This window comes from Heteronotia binoei, chromosome 21 (genome assembly GCF_032191835.1).
Source record: "Heteronotia binoei isolate CCM8104 ecotype False Entrance Well chromosome 21, APGP_CSIRO_Hbin_v1, whole genome shotgun sequence".
Lineage (NCBI taxonomy): Eukaryota > Metazoa > Chordata > Lepidosauria > Squamata > Gekkonidae > Heteronotia > Heteronotia binoei.
Genome location: NC_083243.1, coordinates 87,603,120 through 87,629,631, shown reverse-complemented (window position 1 = coordinate 87,629,631; position 26,512 = coordinate 87,603,120). Strand labels below are relative to the sequence as shown.

Below are 26,512 nucleotides of genomic sequence, written 5' to 3'. Positions count from 1 at the left end.
AATGGATGAAATAGCATGGCAGATACTAAACCTCCCATTGGAGATGGGATGGCTGTACTTGGGGGAACAGCATTCCCAAGGGAAGGAATCCTTTTTCTGATTGTGGCATATCCATCAGCATGCTCTGATGCATTTCAATGGGGTTTCTGCAGGAGATGTACCCTCTCTCTCATTCATCTCATTATGGGGATTAGCAACTTGATATGTCACTTCAGAACCCCAATGAAAGACACCAGATGTTCACCCTTTACTGGTTTCTAGATATAAGAATTCTTCCCACCCCCTTTCTCTGTCCCAGCTCTTCTGGCATAAGAGAACAAAGTATTCTTATCCTCTTACATTTCTTAACACACACACAAACTATATCTATATGTGATAAAGACCCATAAATGGAGTGTGGCATATATGAAACTTTTGTATGGTTTTATATGAAAATAAATAATTTTTTCCAGGTAAGGATAATTTTCATTCATTGTCCTACATTGCTTAGTTCATCTTGTATCTTCATGTCCACATTCAGTAATGCATCCTTTTTGGCCACTGCAGGTTTTCATCACTCTTAGATGTTCATGCTCCACACACATGCATTCAGCCACAGGTTTCCATATATGCATGTGTCATATTTTACCCTCAATGATTCACTTTTTAAAAATTATATGCCATGCAGATACTGCTTGTTTTCCTTGTATACTTGCCTCCAATCCTTCCACACCTCTTTAATAAGGTTGGCATTTATGAAGAAGACATTCCTGTAGAGCACCTAAGTATTTTTGGACAGAAGAAAATGTCTTCCACTTAAAAAATAAAGCATAAACCTTTCTACTCCTGCACCTAAGAAATATGTATATATAATATGTGTATATAGATATAAGTATAGCTTTTATTTAGTACCAACCCAAAACTTCAGTTTGCAGCTGTTGCTATAATTCATTTTTATATATTTTTTATTTAATTTTTTCCCTTAAAATGATCAATGGAAATGAAGAGAGTGCTTTCTTAGAATGTTCATAACATGATGCGGGATGAGGGCAGTTAAGACCACACCTCTCAACTGAACAGAGACTACAAAGTGTTGGCTCTTTGAAAATAGGTGTGAAACGAAAATCATAGATGTAACACAGGCTAGTTGAACAGGAAATATCACATGAGCTAGAAAAGTATTATCAGTGCTTTCTTTAGGAAAAAAGAAACCCAAACTACCCAAGGGGGATTCGTGTTAAGTTTGCTTAATATGTAAGACCCCAGTGCACTACAGTAACCAGAGGTGTATCATCATCCATGAGATTATACTCTGTTTAAAGAGAGGAGGAAGTCATCTGGCCAATGTAGGCTTACCAAATTATTTTAGATACTTCAGGTGATGATGAGAAGCCACATCCAAGCCACAAAGCCTCTCCATGGCTGAGGCGCCAGGCCTCTGAGTCACAGTGAGGACTTCCTTTCACAAATGGGTTGTTAAAAGAGCCACAGATGTGTCCCTGATGAATTCTGACATACCTAGTCAAGAATTGCCAGAATCCTTTCCTGCTTCTCTAATGTTTTTAAGAACAAAGTAAACTCAGGAAGATGATGCTTAGAAGACTCTGAGTGGCACTTAACACCTCAAAGTTTTCTCATATGCACCCAAAAAAGTGAGAACAAATTATTTACACAGTCATCTCCACTTACAAAAGAAACAATTTCCTTCCCTTTCGTAGATGGACAAAACTGTCTGCTATGATTTAAAAATGAAAATTGTGCTGGTTTTTCTTGGCTCCTGTTTTCCACACTGCAGGCTTTCCACCCTTTGTGTTGGTTTATTTATGTTTTATAAATGACTTATCTTTTGTGGTGGTTGTTCTCTGCAGTGACAAAAGCTATAAGCAAGTTCATTACACAATGAAAGTTGCCATATTCAAAATATACAAGTTAGATACAATATTATTAGAGGTCTTCCCCCCCCCCCGCTCCATTTTCTGGAATTTAAAAAAATTAGTAGCCCAGGCAGGTGATCAGATTGCTACATGCTCCAGCCATCCAACTGTATTTTTTTCCTGCACTAATCTGTTTGAAAAGGAGCAAGTCTCTTGACCGACGTTGTTTATGCTATGTAAAAAAAGTAGCATTTTTATCTCCAGCACTGATTCTGACTTGAGATTTGGATGGGCTGGTCATTTCTCAGACTTTCTGAGTACTGCAAAGGAAAACTGACCAACCCAGGGTCAAACCAGATGAGAAAGATGAATGTATAGTGGCTGCTCTGAAGATATGGGAAGACGGTGCTTAACCCTTTCTGCTCATACCTTCAGTATACCCTAAAATGCCCATCCAAAGCAGCAATCCACTCTGAATGGGGGAAAATACAGGTGTAAGCACCTGTATCTATCTTTCCCTCTGCGCAGAATAAACTGAAGCTTTAGAGGAGCATTTTAAATTGTGGGAGAAGCATTTTAGAAAAAACAGTTAAATAAATAGTTCCTTAACCTTCAAAGCAGCTGCCTGGACCTGCTGATTAGCTTTTAACAAACCAAGGAAGATTCTATATACAGTTTTTCAGCATCTTATCTGATTTGGCTCTAAGAATCACACCCTTAAATATTTATATATATAAAGTTGTTTGTTTTCCATCTGAATCACAACATTTAATAAGGCGAAAGAAGGAACAAAGTTGAGATCAGCAGCAACTGAAACAAACAGGAACTTTGAATGTTGCTGAAGTTTTGGATTTGACTGGATAGGATCAGTGGTTGGGATGATGTTGTTGGCTTCATTTTAGTTATGTTAAACTTTGTGATAGCTTTGCCCTTCTTAAAGCCCAGTTCTCCTACCATCTGGGCAGCTATGGAATCTTGGATTGATAGCTGTCGCTCCTTGTTTGACAACACTTTGAGGACTGGTGCCTAATGAGGTAACGGAGGAGGGGGAGCCCTCCCTTCCAGTTCGATCATCCTCTTCACGGCTTAGAATCCTCTGATGTAGCAATAGGCTTCCAGGGTGGCAAACAAAATGTACAGGAGCCACAGGCTCACAAAGAGCAAAGTTGTGGCAAGTCTACACCCTTTGGGGCCTCCTAGTTCACCTCCAAGGTGAGGCCGTCTTCGGTACAGCAGGACACTGATGCAGACAAAAGCGAAGATGGTGAACAGTGTCACAGAGAAGGCGAGAGTTCCTGCAGACACATGGAACTCCTGTCCCTTGGAAGCCCAGTAGATGGCAGCCACTGACCATGCCAGTCCAATGCCCAAGAAGACGTTGACAGCATTACTGCCTGTGACGTTGCCGATGGAAGCATCTGCATACACGTCTTGGACGGCGGCTGCTTTGCTAGCAAAAGTGTCTGAAAGGGAGAGGAGAAACTAAGGCATGGGTAACAAAGAAACAGGGAGACAGCAATGCTTAATTGGGGCAGGAAGCTACCGTAGCTACCATTGGTAAAGGGAGGACGAGGGTATCTTGTTGAAGACTGAATCCTCCTTACAAAAAAAAAGAGTGTGATATCTCTCCATAGAGAAAATTACTGTGTCAGGAAGAAGGGTAGACTAGAATACTCCTTCTTGATCACTATCTTTCTGGGTGGCAGAAAAATATTATATGAAGGAGTATTCATGTGAGCCTCCAAATGCAGACCTAAGAGTAGCTGTCCTGCAGCTGACTAGTGGTACAACTAGTCATGAATCCCATTTCCAAGTGGCCAATCAGATGCTCTTGAAAGGCCTAGAAGCAGGGGCTAGAAGTCAAAGCCTCCCTGTGCTCTTGTTTCCTAGCAGTGGTATTCAGAGGGCTCTGAATACTGCCTCTGAACACAGAGGTCACATTTACTCATTATGGTTAATTCCACCAGTGGACCTATTTTCCAAGAATTTGCCTAATTACTTTTTAGAAACAATTATACTAGCGATCACCATGGTATCTTATGACATTAAGTTACTCGTTGAGTAAAGAAGGACTTTTGTCTTTTTCTTGTCCTATTGTAAATCAAATTCATTGCATGCCCCTGAACTCTAATATTATGGAAAGGGAGAAAAAGTTCTCTCTAATCACTTGTTCCACCACAAGTGATTTAGAACCCTGATGGTTGGTTGTTCCTTCTCTAAACAGACCCAAACTCCTTAGTTTTCCATGTGGGGAAGTTTAATCATTTTGGCTGTCCCTTTCTGTGCTTTTCAGCACTTTGGTATACTTTTTGAGATATGGCAACCAGAATCATACTCAATATTCCAAATATTGCACCAAAATAATAAGAGCCAGAGCATTATTACACTAGCCATTGTAAAGAAAATTCCTTCCCTAGCAATCCCTAATATGGAATTTGCCCTTTTCAGTGCTGCCAGAAGTGGTACAGGTTTGCCACCTTACTGAGAACTCCAGAGTCATTCCACAGGCAATTAGTGTGACCACTTGAAGAACTACAAGTGAAGCCTATCACGTCACTCCCCATTTAGAGATATGGTGCAAACCTGAAACAAATGTCTGTGTTCAGTTAATTCATAACTTGGTGTTATGAGGAAGCTGTGTTAATCTTGTGACAAATTGGACTATGTCTGTGATACTTACTCACTATGATCTTTTTCACACAGCCTAAGTATTCTGGTATGGCAGCTGGTCAGTTACTGAACAGTAACGGGTTTCTGTTGGCATTTCAGACAGACCCGATTCAGTAACTGGCTGCTACCGGAATACTCTCACCTTTTCACACAGTCCCGCGGCTGTCCCGGTAGTGAGGCGTGCCTGAGTCGTTACTAACAAAGAGCAGCTTCTTCCACTTTTCAACCCCTCCTTTCGGGTTGAAATCGCTATGGGGTGCTGTGTGAAATGTCCAGTATCTAACCCGGGAGCAGTTTTCGCGCCCTTTTTCGCCCGCCGGCGCGCGATCTCCGGCTTTTTTTGGGGGGGGGAACGTCAGCTAAGATTGCTATAGCGCTATAGCGACATATCACAACAGCAGCACCATAGGGATGCCTGGATTGCATTAAGATGCCAGAGATCGCCGCCGCTGAAACTTGGTAACTTATCTCAATGGAGCCTAGCCATCTCTATGGTGGTGCTGTTGTGATACAATGCTATAGCGCTATAGCGATCTTTGCCCGACGTTCCAAAAAAAAAAATTAAGCCGGAGATCACGCGCCGGCAGGCGAAAACGGCTGGCGCTGGTGGAAGCGAGATAAAAGCGGAACAGTGTGAAATGGCTTGCTTCAATCACGGAACCCTACCGGGAAAAAAAACATGTGTCTGAAAACTCCCATCCCTGTCTCGGATTACTGCAAGGCGGCACAATACCTACTCCCTTCTGGCTTCCACTGGTAAGTGTGAAAAGGGCCTGTGGCTTAGGAGTCACAGGAGGTTCTTTGATATGCCAGCTGTCACTCTTCTGAGCAGTTTCCCAATGCAGTGCTTGCCCCGTGTCTCAGGAAAGTAGGCAAGGTTAATTGATGGCAGGTGGTTTCTACCTTGAAACAACCACTGATGGAGAACAGGTAAATTGCCAGCCTCCCTGAGATGCAGGCCTCATGCTAGGGATGGAAGTAAATGTGGCTTTTTTTTTTACTGAGACTGATTTCGCACTCAGCTTACCCCGTGGTCACGTTCCTCTTCTCTGTGCAGCATCCGTCGGATTTCCCACTGTCTGCGCCGGAGTTACAGGAAGCATCGCAGCTTTCACGCAGCAAACGGAAACTGCTAAAAACCAGTTTCTGTTTGCTGTGCAAAAGCCACGACACTTCCTGTAACTCCGGCACGGACAGTGGGAAATCCGATGGATGCTGCACAGAGAAGAGAAATGTGACCATGGGGTAAGCTGAGTGTGAAATCGGTCTGAGAGTAACTGAATGTGGTTCTCCATGTGCCCCAAAGGGAGTACCACTAGACAGTGTAAGTTACTTCCAAGAGAGAATGCTGTGTGTGGTTCTACAATGGTTCCAGTATCACTTAATCCTGCCCTTTCTACCTCCGTCTTCCCTGCCAGCCTTCCCCTCAAAGCTGATTTCCCCTCATTTTTAAAAAGAAGTATTTAAATAAATAAATCTTGTTTCTAAATGAAATGATGCATGCAACTGTGGCCTTTATTCTTGCAATCTGCATGGTATCTCTGGGGTCCCTCCCCAAATGTTTTGAGCCTTCAGGCACCTTTAGGATTCTGACACCAGGTGGTGGGTATAACTACAAAATGGCTGTTGCAAGAGATGTTGCCAATCATAGAATAGCTGTCACAGGAGGCAGAGTCCACCACAAAATGTCTGGGACTGAGGTCATGAATAAATCTAATAGTAACTCTTCAGCAGAAGCTCTGTTTAGCAAGATGTCATTTATAATGTTTAAAAATATTTTCTTGCATGTTACACACAGCTAACCTTCAGTCACACAGTGAAAATCCTTGTGCCGGGTAGCAGCTGCTGCTGAAGCAATTTTTTAGAAACCTGCACAGCCAATCAGAACTCCAACGGCTAAGCATAAGCTCTGCTAGGCAACCCCCCCTCCCCATCTAAAAACACTTGGTGGGCATCCAGAAAGGTGTTGATGGATGCCCTATCACCTATAGGCACCATGCTGGGGTCCTCTGCAGTCACTAATCAGGAAAAAAACAAAATAGCTCCTGATCAATGCTTACATGGCTCCTTAAAAAAACAGCATTTGGCAATATAGTTCCATGCAGAGATCACAAAGTTTTCCTGCCTTATTCTCTACTTCATTACCCCTTTCTGATCTCTGCAAGGGTTGTTGGGTCTGTGCAGAAGAACAACCACACATGGTGGGGGTGGAATAAGATAGGGCAAGAGCATGAAATCCCTCCTTCCTCTTCTGAAGTGCAGCTCTGCTGAGGAAGGTGGTCCACTTCATCCTTATCCTTCTTCCCTCCAGCCCGTGGGCCTGCCTGCATGACTGCTTCTCTGCGAGCAGGGCCGGCTTGCCCACTAGGCAAACTAGTCAGTTGCCTAGGGCGCCAAGAGGCAAGGGGTGCCGAATTGGGCTCCCCCCTCCAGTGCCCAAGGCAACCAGCTAATTTGCCTCCCACTCTCCCCCCCCCCTTCAGTCATCCCCAGCCTCCTCCGGCCCACTGCCGCACTTTGCTCGCTCAACCTCCCTCCCCCGCTCACTGCAACTACAGCCCTACTGGCTTCTAGCAGCCCACACCTGTGCATTTGGTTAAACATGCAGGAGCAGGCTGCAAGAAGCCTGTAGGGCTGTTTTAGTTGTGGCGAGCAAGGGGAGGCGGAGTGAGTGGAGCATGGTGGCAGTGGTGGGGAGTGAGCAGAGTGTGGTGGTGGGTCAGAGAAGGCTGGCTGTGGTGGGGGGTGGAGTTGAGAAGAATGTGGTGGCAGGCCGGAGGAGGCAGCCGTGGTGGTGGCGGGGGCGAGTGGAGTGTGCCTGGGGGGTGCAGGTGGCAGGCGCCTGCCTCGGGTGCTATTTGCCCACAAGCCAGCGCTGTCTGCGAGTATCCCAGGACCGACCACTGTGAATGCTAGAAGGGGCTGCAGGAATGGGAATGAATGCAGGAAAACTCTGCATGCCTTCTATCCATGGATGGGTGATGACATGCCAGTTTTTAAAAGGGCTCCCTGTGTACACCCTGAAAGGAAATCAGAAAGTATGGGATAGATTTATGAAATACCCTTCAGACATGCATATAGTAGGGGGAAAGTGCACACTCTCAGGTAACATGTAGAGCTCTCAGTTTGTCATAGAGGTTTGGAAGCTGCAGCACATAATGAACTCTAAACATACATACATAATGTGTGACAAAATGAACATTTGCATGTTTTTTTAAATGGCAAATGTATGTTGCTATTCCTGCTTACTGTTGTGTAACAATAACATAATGTGTGAAACAGCCCTAGGGCTGCTGCTTCTCTTCTTCTTAGAGTGGTCATTTCTGAGTTATCCCTGGAGGCAGCAGAATAAATGCATTGGGGTTGGGGTTTGGGTTTTTTTTTTGGCATCATAGAAAAATGGAGGGGGGGCATGATAAGTGCTGAATAGTGGGACTGTAAATGATGAAGTAATATGCATCAAAGTTCCCCATAAGCCTCCTCACCTGGAACTGAAGTACCAAAAGCCACAAAGACAACAGCAGTCACCGAGTCCTTAAGGCCAATAGTGCAGCCAAAATGAGAAGCTAGGTCTCCAATGATGGCAGTGAGCATGCCAATGATCATGATGGACACAATAAAACAAGCCCAGCCATTGCAGTATTCAGTGGGTGGGACACAGGCAAAGAGCACCTTCCAGAATACAGTCAGGAAGTGCATGACATAGTCAAAGCAGGAGGGCAGACGCTCCTCGCCAGATTCATCCTCGTCTTCATCTCCTGCTGTAGACAATGGAAAACAAGACATACAAGATCAGCAGACTTTGCAGAAATCCTGCAGAAATCTCTACCAGCACTCCATTTGATCTGCTGCAGCCAAAGAAGTTACAGAACCTCAACATACCAGAGTGCCTCATGAATTACAGGAATAAAGTTTGGTTTCTGTATCTGAAAGGGATGGGTGTGCTTGGGAAGGCTCTACTCATACTATCAGAAAAACTTCATCACAGACTTTTGGAGGTATTTTCATAGGGACTCAGGGAGCCAGTAATGGTTATAGCCTGATAGGTAAGAATGAGGCACCAGGGCTGTACCTGACTTGAAAGACTATGAAATACCTACTGTCTGCTGCCCGAAGGACAGAGAGAAATCAATCATTCTGTACAGTTTTTGCTTTTGAACTTACCTCCTATACAAAGAGACTATAAACAGATACAAAATACTGTTTTCTTTTCTTGTGGTTGATATTTCTCTAGGGGCACATATGCACATTCAGCAGGACATCAGAAGTCCCTCCGCATGCCTGGAGGCACACAATAGAGTCACCTAAGCAGGTTTCTCTGCTCAGCACTGATAATTCTACAGATGAGAACCATGCTAAAAGAAATGCAAGCTACACAGGTATTCAGGATACACATTGATATACCATTTTCCTATGCCAAACATGGTGTGTGGGGTCAGGGCCTCACCCAACCTCAGGCAAAATGCTTGCAGCAAAGCCAGGGACTCCTCCAAGCTGCTGAAGCCAAACAGAACCCATCCAGCTCCCTCATACCTTCTATTTATTTATTTAATTAGATTTATATCCCGCCCTCCCTGCTGAAGCAGGCTCAGGGCGGCTCACAACATAAAACCACAACAAACAGTTAAAAACAATATGTATTACAAATTAAACATTCAATTAAAGCAGTCACACCATCAATAATTAAAACAATTGGTGCTAATCTCTTTGATATTATGTTTCAGTTTTCAGCAGCGACGGTATTTCCTCAGTTTCCCTACGACACAAGCTCAACGTCAGTTGAAAGCCAACCGGAAGAGAGTGGTCTTACAGGCCTTGTGGAACTGAACAAGGTCTTACAGGCCTTATGGAACTGTACCTCATACAGCTGGGTCAGTCAAAACTTCCAAGATGCAGCAGGTAGATGCAGCAACTGGGCATGGACCTCACCACCTTCCTCCTCAGCCTCAGAGCTTTGGGCATCAGTTGCTGATGTCATCTCCTGGCACCAGGACAACAAAGATGATGCTGGGAAGAGTGACCTTCAAAGACCATCAAGCCAGCTGGCAAACATGGAGGCAACCAGGAGATGCCCCCAACCATGATGGCCTGGCGGGGCACAGAAAGAGCCCATCTGTGCAAGAACTAGGGAGGAGCTAGGCAGGAGAGGCCTGGCTGAAGGCTTCCCAGAACTGGCTAGTGAGAGAAAGGAGAAGAGCCAGCAAGGATGGAGAATGAGATTGGAGAACATGGTGCTCCAACCCCTGGCCCAGATAATGGCTGAGGCCATATGGGCAGGGCCAGGGAAATGGGGCTGGTTGGTGAAGGTGGGAAAGAAGCACAAATGGTGGCTCCAGAAACAGGACAGGAAGGAGAAGTGTGCCATACTTTGGAGGAATACTGCTCCAGAAAAGAGATGGAGGAGTTGGATGGTGCAACCATGTGCCTCCCTGTCTATTCTGAGGCCTGGGGAGACCCTGGTGAATTAAAGCAGCACAAAGGCTGAGAGCAGGTGGTGGCACTAGTGAGGGAAGAATGTCACATGTCTTCTGAATTCTGAATCCATGCTAGTATCTACTACTACTATCAGGATTAACAAGAAGTGCTAAATCCAAGTTCCAAACTCTGCAAATCAAGAAAGATCATAACTACTTATTTACTGATCTCCATCTAGTTTCTAAGAGCCCCGTGGCACAGAGTGGTAAAGCTGCAGTACTGCAGTCGGAGCCCTCTGCTCACGACCTGAGTTTGATCCCAGCGAAAGCTGGTTCAGGTAGCCGGCTCGAGGTTGACTCAGCCTTCCATCCTTCCGAGGTTGGTAAAATGAGTACCCAGCTTGCTGGGGTGAAAGTGTAGATGACTGGGGAAGGCAATGGCAAACCACCTCATAAAAAGTCTGCCATGGAAATGTTGTGAAAGCAATGTCACCCCAGAGTCGGAAATGACTGGTGCTTGCACAGGGGAATACCTTTACCTTTTTATCTAGTTTCTGGACAGTATAATGCAAGTTAAACAATTTTATTTGGTAATATATGGTAATCATATCCAATACTAATAAAATATTAATCAACACTTACTTCCTTCATCATACATTACACTTTCCCCACCTCCCCTCCCCCCAAATCTTGACTTCCGCTGGTGCCAATTACCTAAAATTCTAATATCAAAAGGTATCTTTAACTTTAACTTTAAAAGAATCTTAATAAAAAAAAGATATATATATATATATTTGCTGAGAAATAAACAAACACATTTCTTATACTTTATAAAGTCCCACACAGTTATTATAGTTCATCTTCTTTCTTCCCCTAAAAATCTAGGTGGTATTCTCAAAAATCACCCAATGTCCTTTTACTTTCCATTCTTTTTCTATATATCGTCTGAATTTATCTCAATCCCTTTTAAATCCCTCTAAATCATAGTCTTTCAAGATTCTTGTAAGTTTATCCATTTCACTCCATGACATGACTTTTACAATCCAGTCCCATTTTTCTGGTATTTTATCTTGCTTCCATTACTATGCATATAATGTCCTAGTAGCTGAAAGCAAGTACCAAATTACAGTTCTATCTTCTTTTGGAAATTTCTCCATTTGTAATTCCAATAGGAAAGTCTCTGGAGTTCTCTTAAGTTCATATCCCAAAGTTTTAGAGATTTCTTGTTGAATCATTTGCCAAAACTGTTTCGCTCTTTCACAAGTCCACCACATATGGTAGAAAGAACCTTCATGCTTTTTGCATTTCCAACATCTATCTGGCACCTTATTGTTCATTTTTGCTAACTTTTTAGGAGTCATATACCACCTATACATTATTTTATAACAGTTTTCTTTAATATTATAACATGCCAAAATTTTCATAGAGTTCTTCCACAAGTATTCCCATGTTTCCATATGTATTTCTTTATTAACATGAATTGCCCATTTTATCATTTGAGATTTTACTACTTCATCTTCAGTAGACCATTTCAGTAATAGTTTATATATAATTTTGAAATCAACTTTTCATTATCTCCAAGCAGAACATTTTCTAATTCAGTTTGCACTTTCCTTATTCCTTCATTTTTAATATCATTTTCTACCAAGCTCTTTATTTGTTGCATTTGGAACCAGTCATACTTATTATTCAATTCTTCAGCTGTTTTCAACTCTATCTTGCCACTCTGTATTTTTAATAATTGATTATATGACAACCATCTTGCATCCCCCGTCTCCATCGATATTTTAATTACTTCTGCTGGCAGTATCAACAACGGTTTCCTTTCATCTCCATATTTTCTGTATTTCATCCACGTATTCAACAAATTACTTTTTATATAGTGATGAGAGAAAAAACCATCCATCTTTTTCTTCCCATAATACATATAAGCGTGCCAACCAAATTTATTTCCATGACCTTCCAATGCTAAAAGTTTTCTATTCAACATAGTCACCCATTCTTTTATCCATACTAAACATACTGCTTCGTGGTATAGCTTTAAATCTGGTAGCTGAAATCCTCCTCTTTCTTTTGCATCTGTTAAAACTTTCATTTTAATTCTTGGTTTCTTTCCCGCCCATACAAACTCTGACATTTTTCTTTGCCATTTGTTGAATTGTTTACTGTTTTTCACTATCGGAATAGTTTGGAACAAATACATAATTCTTGGTAAGATATTCATTTTTATTGCCGCTATTCTTCCAAGCAATGACAAATTAAGTTTATTCCATTTTACCATATCTTCATTCATTTTATGCCACAGCTTTTCATAATTATTTTTATATAGATCAATATTTTTCATTGTAATCTTCACATCCAGATACTTTACTTACATCCCATCAACTCCTGCAGTTCTTTTTGTTTACTCCTTTGCATATTTTTGCATAAAAATTTTGACTTCTCTTTGTTGATGTAAAATCCTGCCATTTCTCCATATTCTTGTATCTTAGCTAGTAATAATGGCGTTACTTGTATAGGATTTTCATTTATAAACATTACATCATCTGCAAATGCTCTGTATTTGTAAGTAAAGCCTTTTAGTTTCAAACCTTCTATTTCTTTATCTTCTTGAATTTACATCAACAAAACTTCAAGTCATTATAAACAACAATGGAGAAAGAGGGCAAACTTGTCTTGTTCCCTTACTAATTATCATATTCTCTGTAAGATCTGCATTTATGCAAAGTTTTGCATTCTGTTCAGTATATATTGCTTTCACCATTCTTATAAAGCTTTCCCCCAATTCCATTTTTTCCATCACTGCAAACATAAAGTCCCAGTTTAAATTATCAAAAGCTTTCTCTGCATCCACATAAAATAAAACGACTTCTTTTTCTGGATGTCTTTCATAATATTCTACAATATTTACAACAGTCCTTAAATTGTCCCTAATTTGTCTTTTGGGAAGAAATCCTGCTTGTTCCTCCTTAATAAAGTTCATCAAGTATTGCTTAAGTTGTTCTGCTAAGATTCTTGTATATATTTTATAGTCATTATTTAACAATGAGATTGGTCTGTAGTTTTTTACATTTGTGACATCTCTATCCTCTTTTGGAATCAGCGAAATTACTGCTTCCTTCTATGTATTTGGTATTTTCCCCTGCAGTCTTATAACATTCTTCAGTTTCTGAAGCTTCGGTGTTAACTCCTCTTTGAGAGTTTTAAAATTTTTTGCTGTATATCCATCTGGACCAGGTGCTTTTCCTATTGTTATTGAATTAATTGCCACTTCAATTTCTATTTTTTCAATTGGCTCATTCAAAACTTTTCCCCATATTCTCTGTTAAGGGAACTATTTTAATTTTCTTCAAATATACTTCCATCTTCTCTTTGTTTATCTTAAAACCTTCAAACAATTTGGCATAATATTTTAAAAATTCTCTTTTGATTCCTTCTTGATCCACAATCTTTTTACCACCAACTACTATTTTGTTAATAATTTTATTTTCTCTCCTTTTTTTTTCATTTGCCAAGCCAAATATTTTCCAGGTTTATTTGCTCCTTAAAAAGATTTCTGCTGCAATCTTTTCAGATTCCATTCCAATCCTTTATTTAACAAATGTCTCATTTGTGTTTGAAGTATTGTAATTTCCCTCATAATTTTCTTTTCCCCAGGTCTCTTCCTCAGCTCTCCCTCTTTTTTCTTTATTTCATTCTGAATGTCCAACAATTGTTTTTCCTTTGCTCGTTTATCTTTATTGTTCAGTGTAATCAATATTCCTCTCATTACTGCTCTGTATGTATCCCAAACCATTTGAAATTCAATATCCTCATCATTTATTTGGAAGAAAGCTTTAGTTTCTTTCTCTAGAGATGCCACTATTTCTTTATTTTGTAGTAAATCTTCATTTAGCCTCCATCTTCTCACCTTTTGGGTCGACTTAGTTGACCACAATAATGGATTATGATCTGCTCCTACTTTAGGTAAGATCTCTATTTTCTTTCTAATAAGACCTTTTGTACCCCACAACATGTCAATTCTTGAAAAGGTAGTATGTCTTGCTGAAAAAAAAGGTATAGTCCCGCACTTCAGGGTTGAACTTCCTCCATATATCTTCCAAAATTTCTTGTTTAACTAATTCGAAAAAGGACTTTGGCAATTTCCTTTCTTTATTATTTTTCCCCCAGATCTATCCAATGCATTCTTAATTGTTCCATTAAAGTCCCCCATTATCATAATTTGTTCATATGTCACATTATCCAATTGTTGTGTAATGTCTTTTTAAAAAAATTATCTTTTGCTCCATTTGGTGCTTACAGTCCCAATAGCAACGTGTTTTTTTTTTCACATTTACTGTTATTTCCACCGCTACATATCTCCCATCATTGTCCTTAAAAATCAATTTTGGGTTCAATTCTTGTTTGATATAAAAAATCACTCCTCTTTTCTTCTGCTCAGCCAGTGAAAAAAAATTCAAGCCCCAATTGTTTATTCCATAAAAATGTATAATTCTTTTGTTTAATGTGTACTTCTTGCAAACAAATTATATTACAATTTTGCTTTTTAATCCAATGAAACGTTGCCTTTCTTTTTTGTGGTGAATTTCGTCCATTTACATTCCAAGATAATAATTTGTAATCCATCATGGTTCAAATTCTTTATGTTCTTCATAAAAACTATGCAGTTCTTGTGCATTTGTGATTGTGATCCTTTTCCCTTGAAGTTCAAAACTCACACCATTTCTGGACAGTATATTTACAGCTCTGGGAAATATCCAAACTTGTAGATGAGATGTAGACATTGACTTGTTCTTCCCTGATATTAGTGTGTCTTCTTTGATGTATACAGGACTTTCTTTGAGGAGGAGCACGCAGGAATGCAGTCCCAGCTGGCTTGGCATCAGGGGGTGTGGCCTAATATGCAAATGAGTTCCTGCTAGGATTTTTCTACCCCCAAAGCCCTGGATGTATAGAATTCCAGGTCTGCTTTACTCCTGATGGACTCAAGGGCCATGAATTACTAGAAGTTGATTCTTATACCCATAACATTCATATATAGACAACCTTTAGGACAACAGTTCTGAAGTATACTTCGGGACAGCCACTAGAGAGACACCTCTCAAAATGGACCACAGGGAAAAATTCTTTCTACTCAGAACCTTTTTCATGGCTGAAAGAATACAGATTGCTGTTAGTTTAACCCAAGTTTTGTCTGTTTCTTTACGGTTCTAGTGGTAGGGCAGGTTAAAGTGATTAAAGATGGTACTAGGGTCCTCCATGCTCCATAGTGCTGTCAAGCAATTTGAAAGAACTCTAAGAGGACCTCCATAAACTGGGTGAGTGGATGACTATGTGGCAAATGAAGTGAGTGTAGTTGAAACTGAGTGTAGTTTTTATAAGATTGCTGTATGTTTTTAATGTTTTAACTATGTAAACTGTGTGAAATGTTTAAATATTTATATTCTTATGTTAGATTTTATATGCTGTAAGCCACCCTGAGCCACCTGGTGGGAAGGGCGGGATACAAATTACAAATAAACTAAACTAAACTAAACTAAGTTCAATGTAGGTAAGTGTGAGGTGATGTGCATTGGGACAAAAATTCCCCACTTCAAGTACAGGATGATGGGGTCTGAACTTGTGGAGACTGAGAGGGGGAAAGATCTTGGGGTCCTACTGGATAGCTCAATAAAAGTGTCAACCTAGTGTGCTACAGCAGTGAAAAAGGCAAACTCTCTGATTGATTTTGCACTAGGCTTGTTCTGGGTGGAGAGCCCTTTTGTTCTCAGTGCTTCTCTTGGTTTTTGCACAAGCTGCCCCAGAGCTGCAAGCTGGCATGCCACTTTTTCACAGCAAGCAAGATCCTCTTACAAGTGGTTTCTGCTTGCCATGGAAAAGTAGCGTACCAACTCGCAACTCTGGGGCAGCTTGTGTGAAAACCAAGAGGAGCACTGGGGGCAAAAGGGCTCTCCATCCAGAACAAGCCCTAGTGTGAAATTGGTCTCTGTTAGAGATTATTAGGAAAGGGATTGATCTATGTACAGATCAATACTGTGTACAGTTCTGGTCCCCATAGCTCAAAAAGGACTTTGAAGAGCTGGGAAAAGTATGGAGGAGGACAACCAAGATGACTAGGTGGTTGGAGTACCTTCCCTATGAGGAAAGTCAGAAAAGAGACAACTAAAGGGGGACATAATAGATGTTTATAAAATTACGCATATGGTGGAGAGAGTTGACAAGAGAGTCATCTTTAATTTTCTTAACTTTTTTTTGTAAGAGTGCCCAGAGGATAGTTCATATTTATTACCATAGCAACAGGGACTGCTTCACAAAGAGAATGAAGGCCAGCCATGCATTCTTATTCACTCTTTCTCTGAAGAAGAGTGACCATATATTGGAAACAGAAAGGCATTGTGAGAAATCAGTTTCCTGCATTACAAGACTGATAAACCATGGCAGACATTCGTAGATAGACACTGGGGCTGATCCTAACTGAGGTGAGGAGAAAAATTTCATACTTCAGTTACTGTTTAGCTTTCCTTGCTTTATTTTCTAAAGCTAGCAAAATGCTGTCATTCTGAATCTGTTGTGCATGTGTGTGTAAGGAGCATTTCTCTCCCACACAGCTCCATGGTAGTGAGGGCCAGCTTGCCTGGCACCAAGGCTTCTTTTTGAGCAGGAACACAGTTCTGGCTGGCTTGGCGTCAGGGGCTGTGGCCTAATATGCAAATGAGTTCCTGCTGGGCTTTTTCTAAAAAAAGCCCTGCCTGGCATCAAGATTGGATGACATATTTTGCCCTCGTCTCTTTAATGTCCCCAAGTACAAATAGTTACTTTCCCTCTTGCAAGGATCAATGGCATTCATCCATTTATATAGAGGAAAGTAAAAGGGTGTCCTTGGTTAACATCATTGGTCTGAGAGGTTAGCATGGCAATCCAAAGCAGAGTTACATTCTTCTAAGCCAACTGACTTGTGTTTAGGGTTGCACTGTAAGGCATAACTTCTGCATTGATGTCCTGTTTGTTTGTTATCTGCTGGGAACTGCAAATATAAGGGATCCTGCTGGGTCCTCAGGAAATGGCAGAAGGTAGCTGTGGGGCTGCATTCAGTGTGGTGAATATTTGAATATGGGTAGACTTCTGGGAAGTGAGATGAATGTTTGAAATGGGACAGAACATTGGAAGTGTTTTCATATAATTTCTGAGAAGTCCCAATCAAAGTTGAAGAGTTAAGAGTTGCTCATCTTGTCTTGATCAACTTAATATCAGAATATCCAAACTGGGCCTACTTCATTGTCATTCTTGGATGTGTGAATGGACTATCCATAGATCAAGTGTCAAAAACAGAACATATACCTCTACTTTAACACAATGCTTTTCAATTAAGTTAGATCACACAATTGCCAGTTGTTAGCTAGAGAAATCATGAGACACACATGCACGTATCTGAGCACTCAGAGTTTCTATCAGGCACCCTTTCTGGTAGCTATGAATATACTTCCTCCAGCTGCTCTCCTTAAATTGTTCAATACATGTAACAGCCACATTGGGAGGGCTTGAAATACACTGAAGATGCTTCCAACATTCAACGTTTGGATTTCATGGTGGAAAGGTGACTGAAATAAGGAAACATCTTCCATTAGATAAAGAAATATCAAATAAAGAAATACTTTTCATCAAATAAAAGCATTTCTCTCATACTCTCTCCTATCCTAGTATGATATTCAACAGTAAAGGTAACTGTCAGTGCAATCCTAGGGGGGCGGACAAATTGGCACAGGGAGCTCAAATGCCAGCATGTGCAGTTTAAGCCAGCATGAGGGCACTAGAGCACTGCACTGCTGTGCCACCACAGTGTGCCAGTGCAGCTCCAGTGGAAACTCCTGTGCCAGCATGTGATCATCCCCCTGAACAGGTACAAAGTTGTGCCTGCCAAAAATGCCAGAGTAGCCCATCAGCTCCCATTCTGAGTCAAAAAGGCTTCACCGACTGCTGCACCCATGCCCACAGGACTCCAAGCAGCTCAGGAGAGAGACTAAGGGCACATCCAATCAGCACTTTTCTCCATGATTAGTATTTCCCCTCCCCAGCACCCAATTACAGTCCCCTACCCTACAGATGCTTCCTGCAAGATGCCCCACAACTCATGAGGTAGGGCACATGGTGTGGCATGCTGCGTAACAATTCCCTGTTGTGTGATTTAGAGTGAGCACACATCCACCTTGGTGGTGGGAAAGCACAGAGGGGCACTTAGCACCATTGGGGAGAACACTTGGTGGAAATATACCACAGGGAGAGCAAAGTCCTCATGCTGTGGCTGACCTCCCCCAACAGGCACCTTTCTTCTCTTCAGGATATGAATGGGCAGCTCTGCATGAACCAGCAAGCGAGGCACCCTTTTCCCAGCCCCCTTCCCCTCCTTGGCCAACAACAGCAGCACAGAGCCACACTGTCTTCCACTGCCTGCAACAAGGGGTATTGCAGAGCCCCCCCCAACTGCCCATAGTCCTCGACAGACCAAGCAGATGGGTACATGGGGGCCTGGCAGAAGCAGCTGCCAGGGCAAGAGGTCAAAGGGGATGCCCCAGCACTGGTCATCCTGCCATGCAAGTTGGGGGGGGGGGCTGTGGTGGGTATGAAGAGCTGCTGACCTGGGTTCTGAGTGATGACACATTATGGCCAAATCTTTTCCCTACAAGAGCAGATGGCCTGGACACAAATGAAGAACTGCCCTCCCCATTGCTGCCAGAGCAGACATGAGGCAGAGAGAGGAGAGGAATGTTTGGATACAGGCACTTCTGAGCTGCCTTGCCACATCAAAGTGCCTGAGAAGGGTGCTTGCTGCTCTGCATGGCAGCCTCTTTTGGAGTACCCTATGCTTGAGAAGTAGTCAACAGGGAGTCCCTGGTTGTGCCTGGCCCCCAAACAGCCTGGCTGTCCTCAGCCATGGCCCTTTTGGTCCTGGCCTCAGCCTGGTGGAACTCTTTTCCTAGTGAGATTGGGCCCTGCAGGACTTAGGTCAGTTCCACAGGGCCTGTAAGACTGAGATGTTCTGCCGGACATAGGACTGAGGAGAGTGATGGTTGGAGAGATCAGCGGCCTCCCAGGTTTCTTCCCTCCACTTTTACTCTCCACTTTCTCCTGGCTAAGAACCCCCATGAGTGGAGCATGGTTCCTATGTCACCTACCCAGTTATCTGTGGGTTAGAGCAGTGGCTCCCAACCTTTTTTGCACAAGAGACCAGTTTTATGGAAGACTATTTTTCCAGGGACCGGTGGGGGGATGCTGGGGTTTTTGCTACACCCCATCCCTGTCCCCCCATGGGGGGCTTTAAATGAAGGGTAGGCAAAGGTCACTGCCACGCTGCCCCTTCCGCCCACCCAGAACCTATGCGGATGAAAGAGGTGGTGCTTTAGAGTGAGGTCATGCTGCCTCTTTTGTCTGCCTGGGTCCTGGGTGGGCAGAAGGGGCGATGGGTTTGCTCTGCCTTGGAGTGAGGCTGTGTTGCCTCTTTTGTCTGCCTGGGTGGCAGGCATACAAAAGGGGTGGTGCAGCACCTCTGCCTCACTCCATGGCCTGGTTGCTAACAGCCCACGGACTGGTACCGGTCCATGGCTCAGGGGTTGGGGACCCCTGGGTTAGATGTATGACACTATCTAATAGTAGAATGAATTTGGCATTATTGGAGTGCACTGCACTGTATTTTATTATTATGTAATGCTGTATATTCTTTTTATGTATTTTATTTTATATATTATGTATACACATGTTGTACACCACCCCGAGTCCCACTTGTAGGAAATGGAGCAGGATAGAAATATGATGATGATGTGTTGATGCATGTCCTTCCATGTGTTTCCCTCCTCATGCAGGTACTGATCCAACAGGGAGAGCTGTCACCCCAAATGCTGAGCCATTAGCCATCCATGTGCCATGTCAGCAGAAGGAAGCAGCTCATGGACATCTATATGGACATTGGATCCACTGCATTTCACACCCCAGGGACATCAGGAAGATGCTCCTGGACAAAATGGAGCACTTCACACTGTGTCCCAAAGCGCTGGCCTCTCATCATAACTGCTTGCTTGTATCTGGGCCCCTTCAATAAAGGTTGGTAGACTCAGGTGTTCATGTTTGTTGCAGCCTGGAATGGAGGGTTTGGAGATTGCTACGCGAGCCAGAGGGGAATGGCCATCATCCTAACAGTGATGCTGCCAGAGGACCTGCCACAGATTTTATTTGTTAGATTTATGAATTGCCCATCTCTGCCATAGCAAGGCTCTGGACGATGTACAACAAGAAATAAAAACATCAAACATAAGATAACAGTTTAAAACAACAATTATTTATAGTCTAAAAACAGATGGTGAAATCCTATTATTACAGTTACAGACTGCCAGCCACTTCACGGGCAGGGAGGGAAGAGGGCAGGACAGACACAGAGAGTGGAAGAGAGTGCCAGCCACAGTGCCAGCACGTCCATTAGGCAGCCTGAGGTGGCTGCCTGAAGTGCAGCACTGGGGGGAAGGTGCCGGTTTAGCCCTCCCACCCATCCTCACCTCTGAGATGAGGGAAATCACTAGCTTGACGACAACTGTCACTGGGCTTCCAGCCTCAGCGTACACACTCGCTGCTTGCTTGCTGTTGCTCTGTCCCTCATGTCTGTGCTTCCAAGCACAGATTTAAGGGATGGAGAGCTGATGTGGGTGGATGCACTGAGCCTGGAAGCTCTGTGGTAGCTGCTGCTGAGCTCACCCTCACCAAGAAGACAAGGGGCTGCAGGGACACCTGACCTGGGGCAGCAGCCTTGCACAGGCTCTCTAAAGCCAGTGTTAGCCAGCCAAGATGGTAACCATTGCTGTCCTCAACCAAAGGCCTGTTGGAACATCTCTGCCTTATAGGCCCTGTGGAATTATAGAAGATCCTGCAGGGCCCTGATGGAATTTGGCATTGAGTTCAACCAGGCTGGAACCAGGATCAAAGAGACCCTGGTTGAAAACAGTTGGATTTCTTTAGGGCTGGGAACCTCCTGCAGATTGCTGTATGAGGGGTGTAGCACTCTCCTGGGAACATATGGAGGAGGCGGTCCCATAGATATTGAAGGTTATTACCAGAACCTTGAACTTGACCCAGTAATCCACTGGAAGCCAGTGCAACGGGTGCAGCACCGGTTCTATGTGTCCCATCTGTGACATTCCTGTCAGGAATCACACTGCTGCATTCTGGATCAGTTGGAGCTTCCAGGTCAAGGGCAGGCCAGCACAGACTGAAAAAATGCCAGCCTGGCAATGTGTGTGGCCTGGGCCTCCATAATCAAGGAGGCGTCCAAGATCACTCCAAAGCTCTTGACGGACTGTGCTGGTGAGAAAGGGAAACTCTATGGGCTGGGCCCCCTCCTCCCAGTCAAAACAACACACTGACAATGCACACATTGCAGAGAGCTCCCAGTTCCAGGTGGAAACCAGGGATGGGGAACAGCAGAGGGAGGTGTACTGATGCTGCAGGGATCAATCCCAGGGGATGCCATGTATAGTGTCCTCTGGAAGGCTCCTTGGTAGTGTCGCAGCCCCTCATACTCCCTGAATGGCTGGGAAGGTCTGTGATAAGGTGTGCACACAACTAAATAATATAAATAAATATTTAGTATTTTAATAAATTATCATAGATAATAATTCCCCCTTGGTGGTGGCCAAATGGAGTGCTCTCATTGGCTTAGAGATGCACACTACAAACCATTGGCCCATCATGGCTAAATCAATGTCTCTGGCCTCCCAGTGGCGGACTCCCCTGCCCCAGCCTACCGCAGGCCCAGGAATGTTGAGCAAACCAGCAAAACAGTTTTACCTCAGAGACAGCCGCATCTCCAATTCTTTGTGTTCACTCTGTTAACTGGTCTAACAAAAAGTGTCACCAGCAACAGAACTCTGCTGCCCCATCAATGGCCCATACAGACAGTCTCCCAGTCTATGCAGCCTCCGAAGGCCGCAGAAATAGCAAGGGAACCACAGCTGCCATAATGTGACTAGGCGGCAAGCCCTGGTCCTGCTAGGAGCATTTCCTCAGAGGTCATGGCTGCTGCCTCTTTCCTGTCACTCCCTCGCTCCCGCCTCCCCTCAGCCTCGCCTCTAGTCAGAGGCTATTGTTGGCAACCAACATCTGTCAGTAAAGGGAGAGGCCTCAGGTGAATAGAATGGCATACAGTTCATCCTCCAAACCTGACCCCACTGGTGGACCTTCTGATGGGGCCTGGTTTTTTGGCCACTGTGTGACACAGAGTGTTGGACTGGATGGGCCATTGGTCTGATCCAACATGGCTTCTCTTATGTTCTTATGAATCTTTTCTCCAGGATGGGGAGAGAGATTTTTTGTCTGCATTTCAGTTGTGATCCCAGGAGATCTTCACTCTCCATCCAGAGGTTGACTATCCTAGGCCTGGCAGCACCCTCTGGGTGACTTGATGCCATCTGACTGGCATGGCTGAACTAGGCCTGGCTGCTTGCTCCTGTTCAATAGCAGCCCCCCATGACAGCCAATGTGACTTAGCAGTTGACTCCAGGTTGGCAAATTCCTGGAGATTTGAGGGGTGGCACCTGTAGAAGGTGGGTTTGAGAAGGGGTGGATCTCAGATAAGTACAATGCCATAGACTCCATCCTCCAAACCTGCCATTTCCTCAGGGGGAACCAATCTCCAGGTGAAGGCAGGAGATCACTCAGAATTGCAACTGCTCGCCAGTAACTGGAATAAATAAGCAAATACCTCCCCCCCCCGGCTGCCCACCACATAACTTTTCCCTCAGGGGGATGACTAATGGCACCACAGTTGCACCACAGCCAGCTGCTGCAGCACAGGTGCAGCACAGGATTGCTCCATATGTATTGATAGACTGGTTTCCATTGGAATGTCATTTAATGTCAAATGCTGGCAGTTCTGCATGCACTCAGCATGAACAAAATCCTCACTAGCAAGATCTACTGAGACTGTAAGATGAAGCAGTTCAAGAATTTGGACTTCTGGACAAAGCCTGCTAGTATTCCACAAAGAAGAGAAAACAAAATGGGAAAGAGAAAGGGAGTGGGAAGAGAAACTGGCAGCCTAACCTAAATGGGTCTACTTGGAAAGAAATGCCAACTGATTTCAGGAATGATTTAGCTTGCAGCCACAGAATAATCCCAGCAGCAGTGCTCTACTTGGAAAGCAGAGGAGGGAGAGAGAGGTGTTGTCATGCACAATGCCCTAAGCAGAGTTATATCATTGCAGTTCTCTGATGTAACTGGTATGGTGAGGATCTTCTGAAAGTGCAGAAGTTATGAATTGAGAATCTCTTCACAGAAAGAACAGCCAAGGGCATGAACTGATCTCTTGCACTACTCTGTGTCCTCTGACCACCTCTCAGATCTCACACACTACTTTCCTATAAACTCCTATATTCATAACAAGGCATCTGTATGGAGCACACCTTTGCACACAGCTGCAGCAAAAGCAATTCACAGCTGGTTATGGCTGTAGGCATGTTGGAAATCAACTCCTTTTCCAGGAAGAATGTGAAGTAGCCAAGTCACGGTGCACCATGAACGACGTTGATACTGACTTCAGGGCTTTGCAAGCTGCTGGCATTTTATTCACTGTCTTTTTAAAATATTTTCATGGACAAAACATGCTCTTGCAGTTCTAAAAGGAGATGCCTAATCCTCAGTGATCAGTTCACTGAAATTCCCAGTCACAAAGGTAATTTTTTTTTTTAAAAAAAAGGATGCCTAAGGGTTGAGAATTAAGATTTCTACAGGCACACATGGCAATTAGCTGCCTAAATTTAGCTGAAAACAACAAGAATTAAGTGCTCTAATCATTCAATCCTGACACTACTGTTGAATGGATAAACATTAAAGCTGGGTAGATTAGTAGATTAATCCCCTAAAATGTGAATTAAGTGAGGCAGAGAGAACTAATTTTAATTGGCAAGGACTAATTTTAATCAGCAGGAGCTGAGAATTAAAAAAGCAGATGTAAATTTTTGAAACTGTTTTGGTTCTGGTGTGTTACTGTATTATGAAATGAAAAACGACTTATTAATTTACTTCTAATACTGTCTGGATGACTGTGACTTTGACAGATAAACCAGTAATCAGATTCAGTATAAGAAAACTTCATGGGTTCATGTGGCAGCCTTTGCTTATCATACTTTAAGGCAGGAGTGGCCAATGGTAGCTCTCCAGATGTTTTTGCCTACAACTCCCATCAACCCCAGCCAGCATGGCCAATGGCTGGGGCTGATGGGAGTTGTAGGCAAAAAACATCTGGAGAGCTACTGTTGGCCACCCCTGCTTTAAGGCATTTCATGCTTTCTTCAGTATCTAAAATAGGTTCTTAATTAAAGGTTTGTAATAAATACAGAGGTGGCTGTATGGAACTATCACCTACCAAGGTTCCTCCCATTTCTAAACTACACCCTCCCAGGCTCCACCACCAAATCTCCATGTATTTCTGAACACAAAATTGGCAAACTAACCATCAGGGATGCCAGTTCCCAGGAGGGGGCAAGGGATCCCCCAATTTTGCAGGCTCCTGCCTGCTGCCAGCCAACTGGCTGAGGAAGCTCAGGTTCCCTTTAAATGGTTCTTGCAAGCTGGTGCTAATGGTCCCTTCCATGGTCCCTTCCATGGGACTGCGTCCCCAACATGATGACATCATTTCTATATGATGTCATCACATTAAGGACATCCCTGCCTCCTCCAGGAACACCCCCCTCCCCAAAGTCCCCTGCTGGGGAGGAGGTAGGACTTGGCAACCCAATTACCCACCACATTTATATCCAGTTGAATGGTCTGCATCATGCTAGGATTAGGGAGGCTCTGGGAATTGGGAATGCTCAGCCTTGAGAAGAGGCAGTAGAGGGGAAATATGATTATTCTTTTTAAGCATTAAGTAGGAAGATATGAGCAGGCTGTTAGGATAAAGTATTAATAATAAGAACATGAAGATGAGAATAGCCCCATTGGATCAGACTAATGGTCCATCTAGTCTAGCATCCTGTCTCACACAGCGGCCAAACAGCTCCTCTGGACAGCCAACAAAAGGGCATAGAGCCCAAGGCCTTCCCCAGATGTTGCCTCCTGGCTTTAAGAGAAATGGGAAGCCAATGAGAGAGATGGGAAGGAAGAACAATGGCTTGTTCCAGCACTAGTGATTAATGTTTTCCTCTCAGTGATGGCTGCCTGAGTTGTGTTGTGGAATTCCAGCTATTAGCAATATTAGACCTGTCTCACCTGCACTGACAGTAATGGCTTCCATGAACTGGTCCCGCCAGGAATGTGTCCCTACAACCAAGGCCAGGTTTGTCTTCTTGATCAGCTTGTCCACTGTACTCTGTTGATGATAGGAAGACATGGCAACCTGCTTGTGAGAAAACCTCCAAACTGGCAATAGAGAGCTTCTCAGTTTCATAAGCTCCAGTCTCATAATGATAATTAAAAAACAAAAAAAATCAAACATATCACCCAAACAAACTTTATGAGAATAAGCTGCACTGCTTTGCATAAAGTCACATCAAGTTTTGACAGATGCCATAGTGAACTAGGCCACCTTGTCAATTAGTAATAACAGCGTTTGGCCTTCAACTTATTTATTTATTTATATCAATTTGTAGTCTGCCCCTTCCCATGGTGAGCTCAGGGCAAATTCCAGCATAGTAAACCATTAAAACTAACCATTCACATAGATCTTTTCCCCTCTTAGTCAAAAGCTTTTCTCTTTTTAGAAATATGTCTTTCTACTGAGTTGTTCCTTGTCATTCTCCAACATAGCTTCCTCACAGGCTCTTCTATTTCCATTCATAAATGGGAGTAGCCAGTTGAGCTAGGCTGAAGCTTTGCATGGGTGTTGTCAGCAGGGGATTTAGATAGGTTTGTCACTAATACCAAAGCAAATGGGCTTTCTGAAAGGAAACGGGTCAGGCTGAACTAAGTTTGGCTTTGAACTTTTGTATGCTTATTACACACAGCATCAGAGAACTGGAAATGCTTGCTTGTTGCCTTATAAAGGAATAGATATCTAATATTAATATTACTGTAGCCATTGCCACAGGGTAGAAGAGATAGTGGTCTCAATGGCCTATTAGTTTCCTTAGAAACTAATTATGATGTCTGCTCTCTGACTTTTCTCCATAGGCTACATTCCTCTTCTTTAATCCCCCTACAGAGGTTTTCCCTCTCACATGCTGCACTTTCCTTCCTTCCTTCCTTCCTTCCCCCTCCTCCTCTGGTGAGTCTCTTTCCTTTAGCTCTTTCTCATGTTCTCTCCCCAAGTGACTGGTGCACAGCACTGACCTTGAATTCATAGGACTCTTCAATGATGACCTCCAATTTGGGATGCTCGCCCAGTACCGGCTTCCCCATTTCTGCAATCCGCTTGGCTTCCTCCTCTTCCATTGTCAGCTTCCTTTCTGCCACTTCTGTGGGAACAGCACCAACATACAGAGAACATCTTCCACACTCCTGACACTGGGCAGAAGAGCTGGGCTGGGCAGGGAGGGATCGGCACACCAGAAGGTCTCTTTACAAACTCAACACAAAAAGCCTCATGAAAGCAATAGAAGG

At 43.4% G+C, this 26,512-nt stretch overlaps 1 protein-coding gene across 4 annotated transcripts in view; it reads right to left on the bottom strand.

Moving 5' to 3' along the window:
- Positions 1-2,255: 2,255 nt before the first annotated feature.
- SLC8A3 (solute carrier family 8 member A3) overlaps positions 2,256-26,512 on the bottom strand; it is a 314,593-nt gene continuing 290,336 nt past the window's right edge. For 3 of the 4 annotated variants that reach the window (XM_060262073.1, XM_060262074.1, XM_060262076.1), the window contains 4 exons: positions 26,243-26,367; positions 25,184-25,283; positions 8,009-8,284; positions 2,256-3,316 (listed from right to left, as the gene is read on the bottom strand). In XM_060262073.1, the coding sequence (XP_060118056.1) occupies positions 2,940-3,316; positions 8,009-8,284; positions 25,184-25,283; positions 26,243-26,367 (878 nt within the window). In that variant the 3' untranslated portion in view covers positions 2,256-2,939. The remainder of the gene's footprint in view (positions 3,317-8,008; positions 8,285-25,183; positions 25,284-26,242; positions 26,368-26,512) is intronic. The other variant, XM_060262075.1, reaches the window with a different exon arrangement.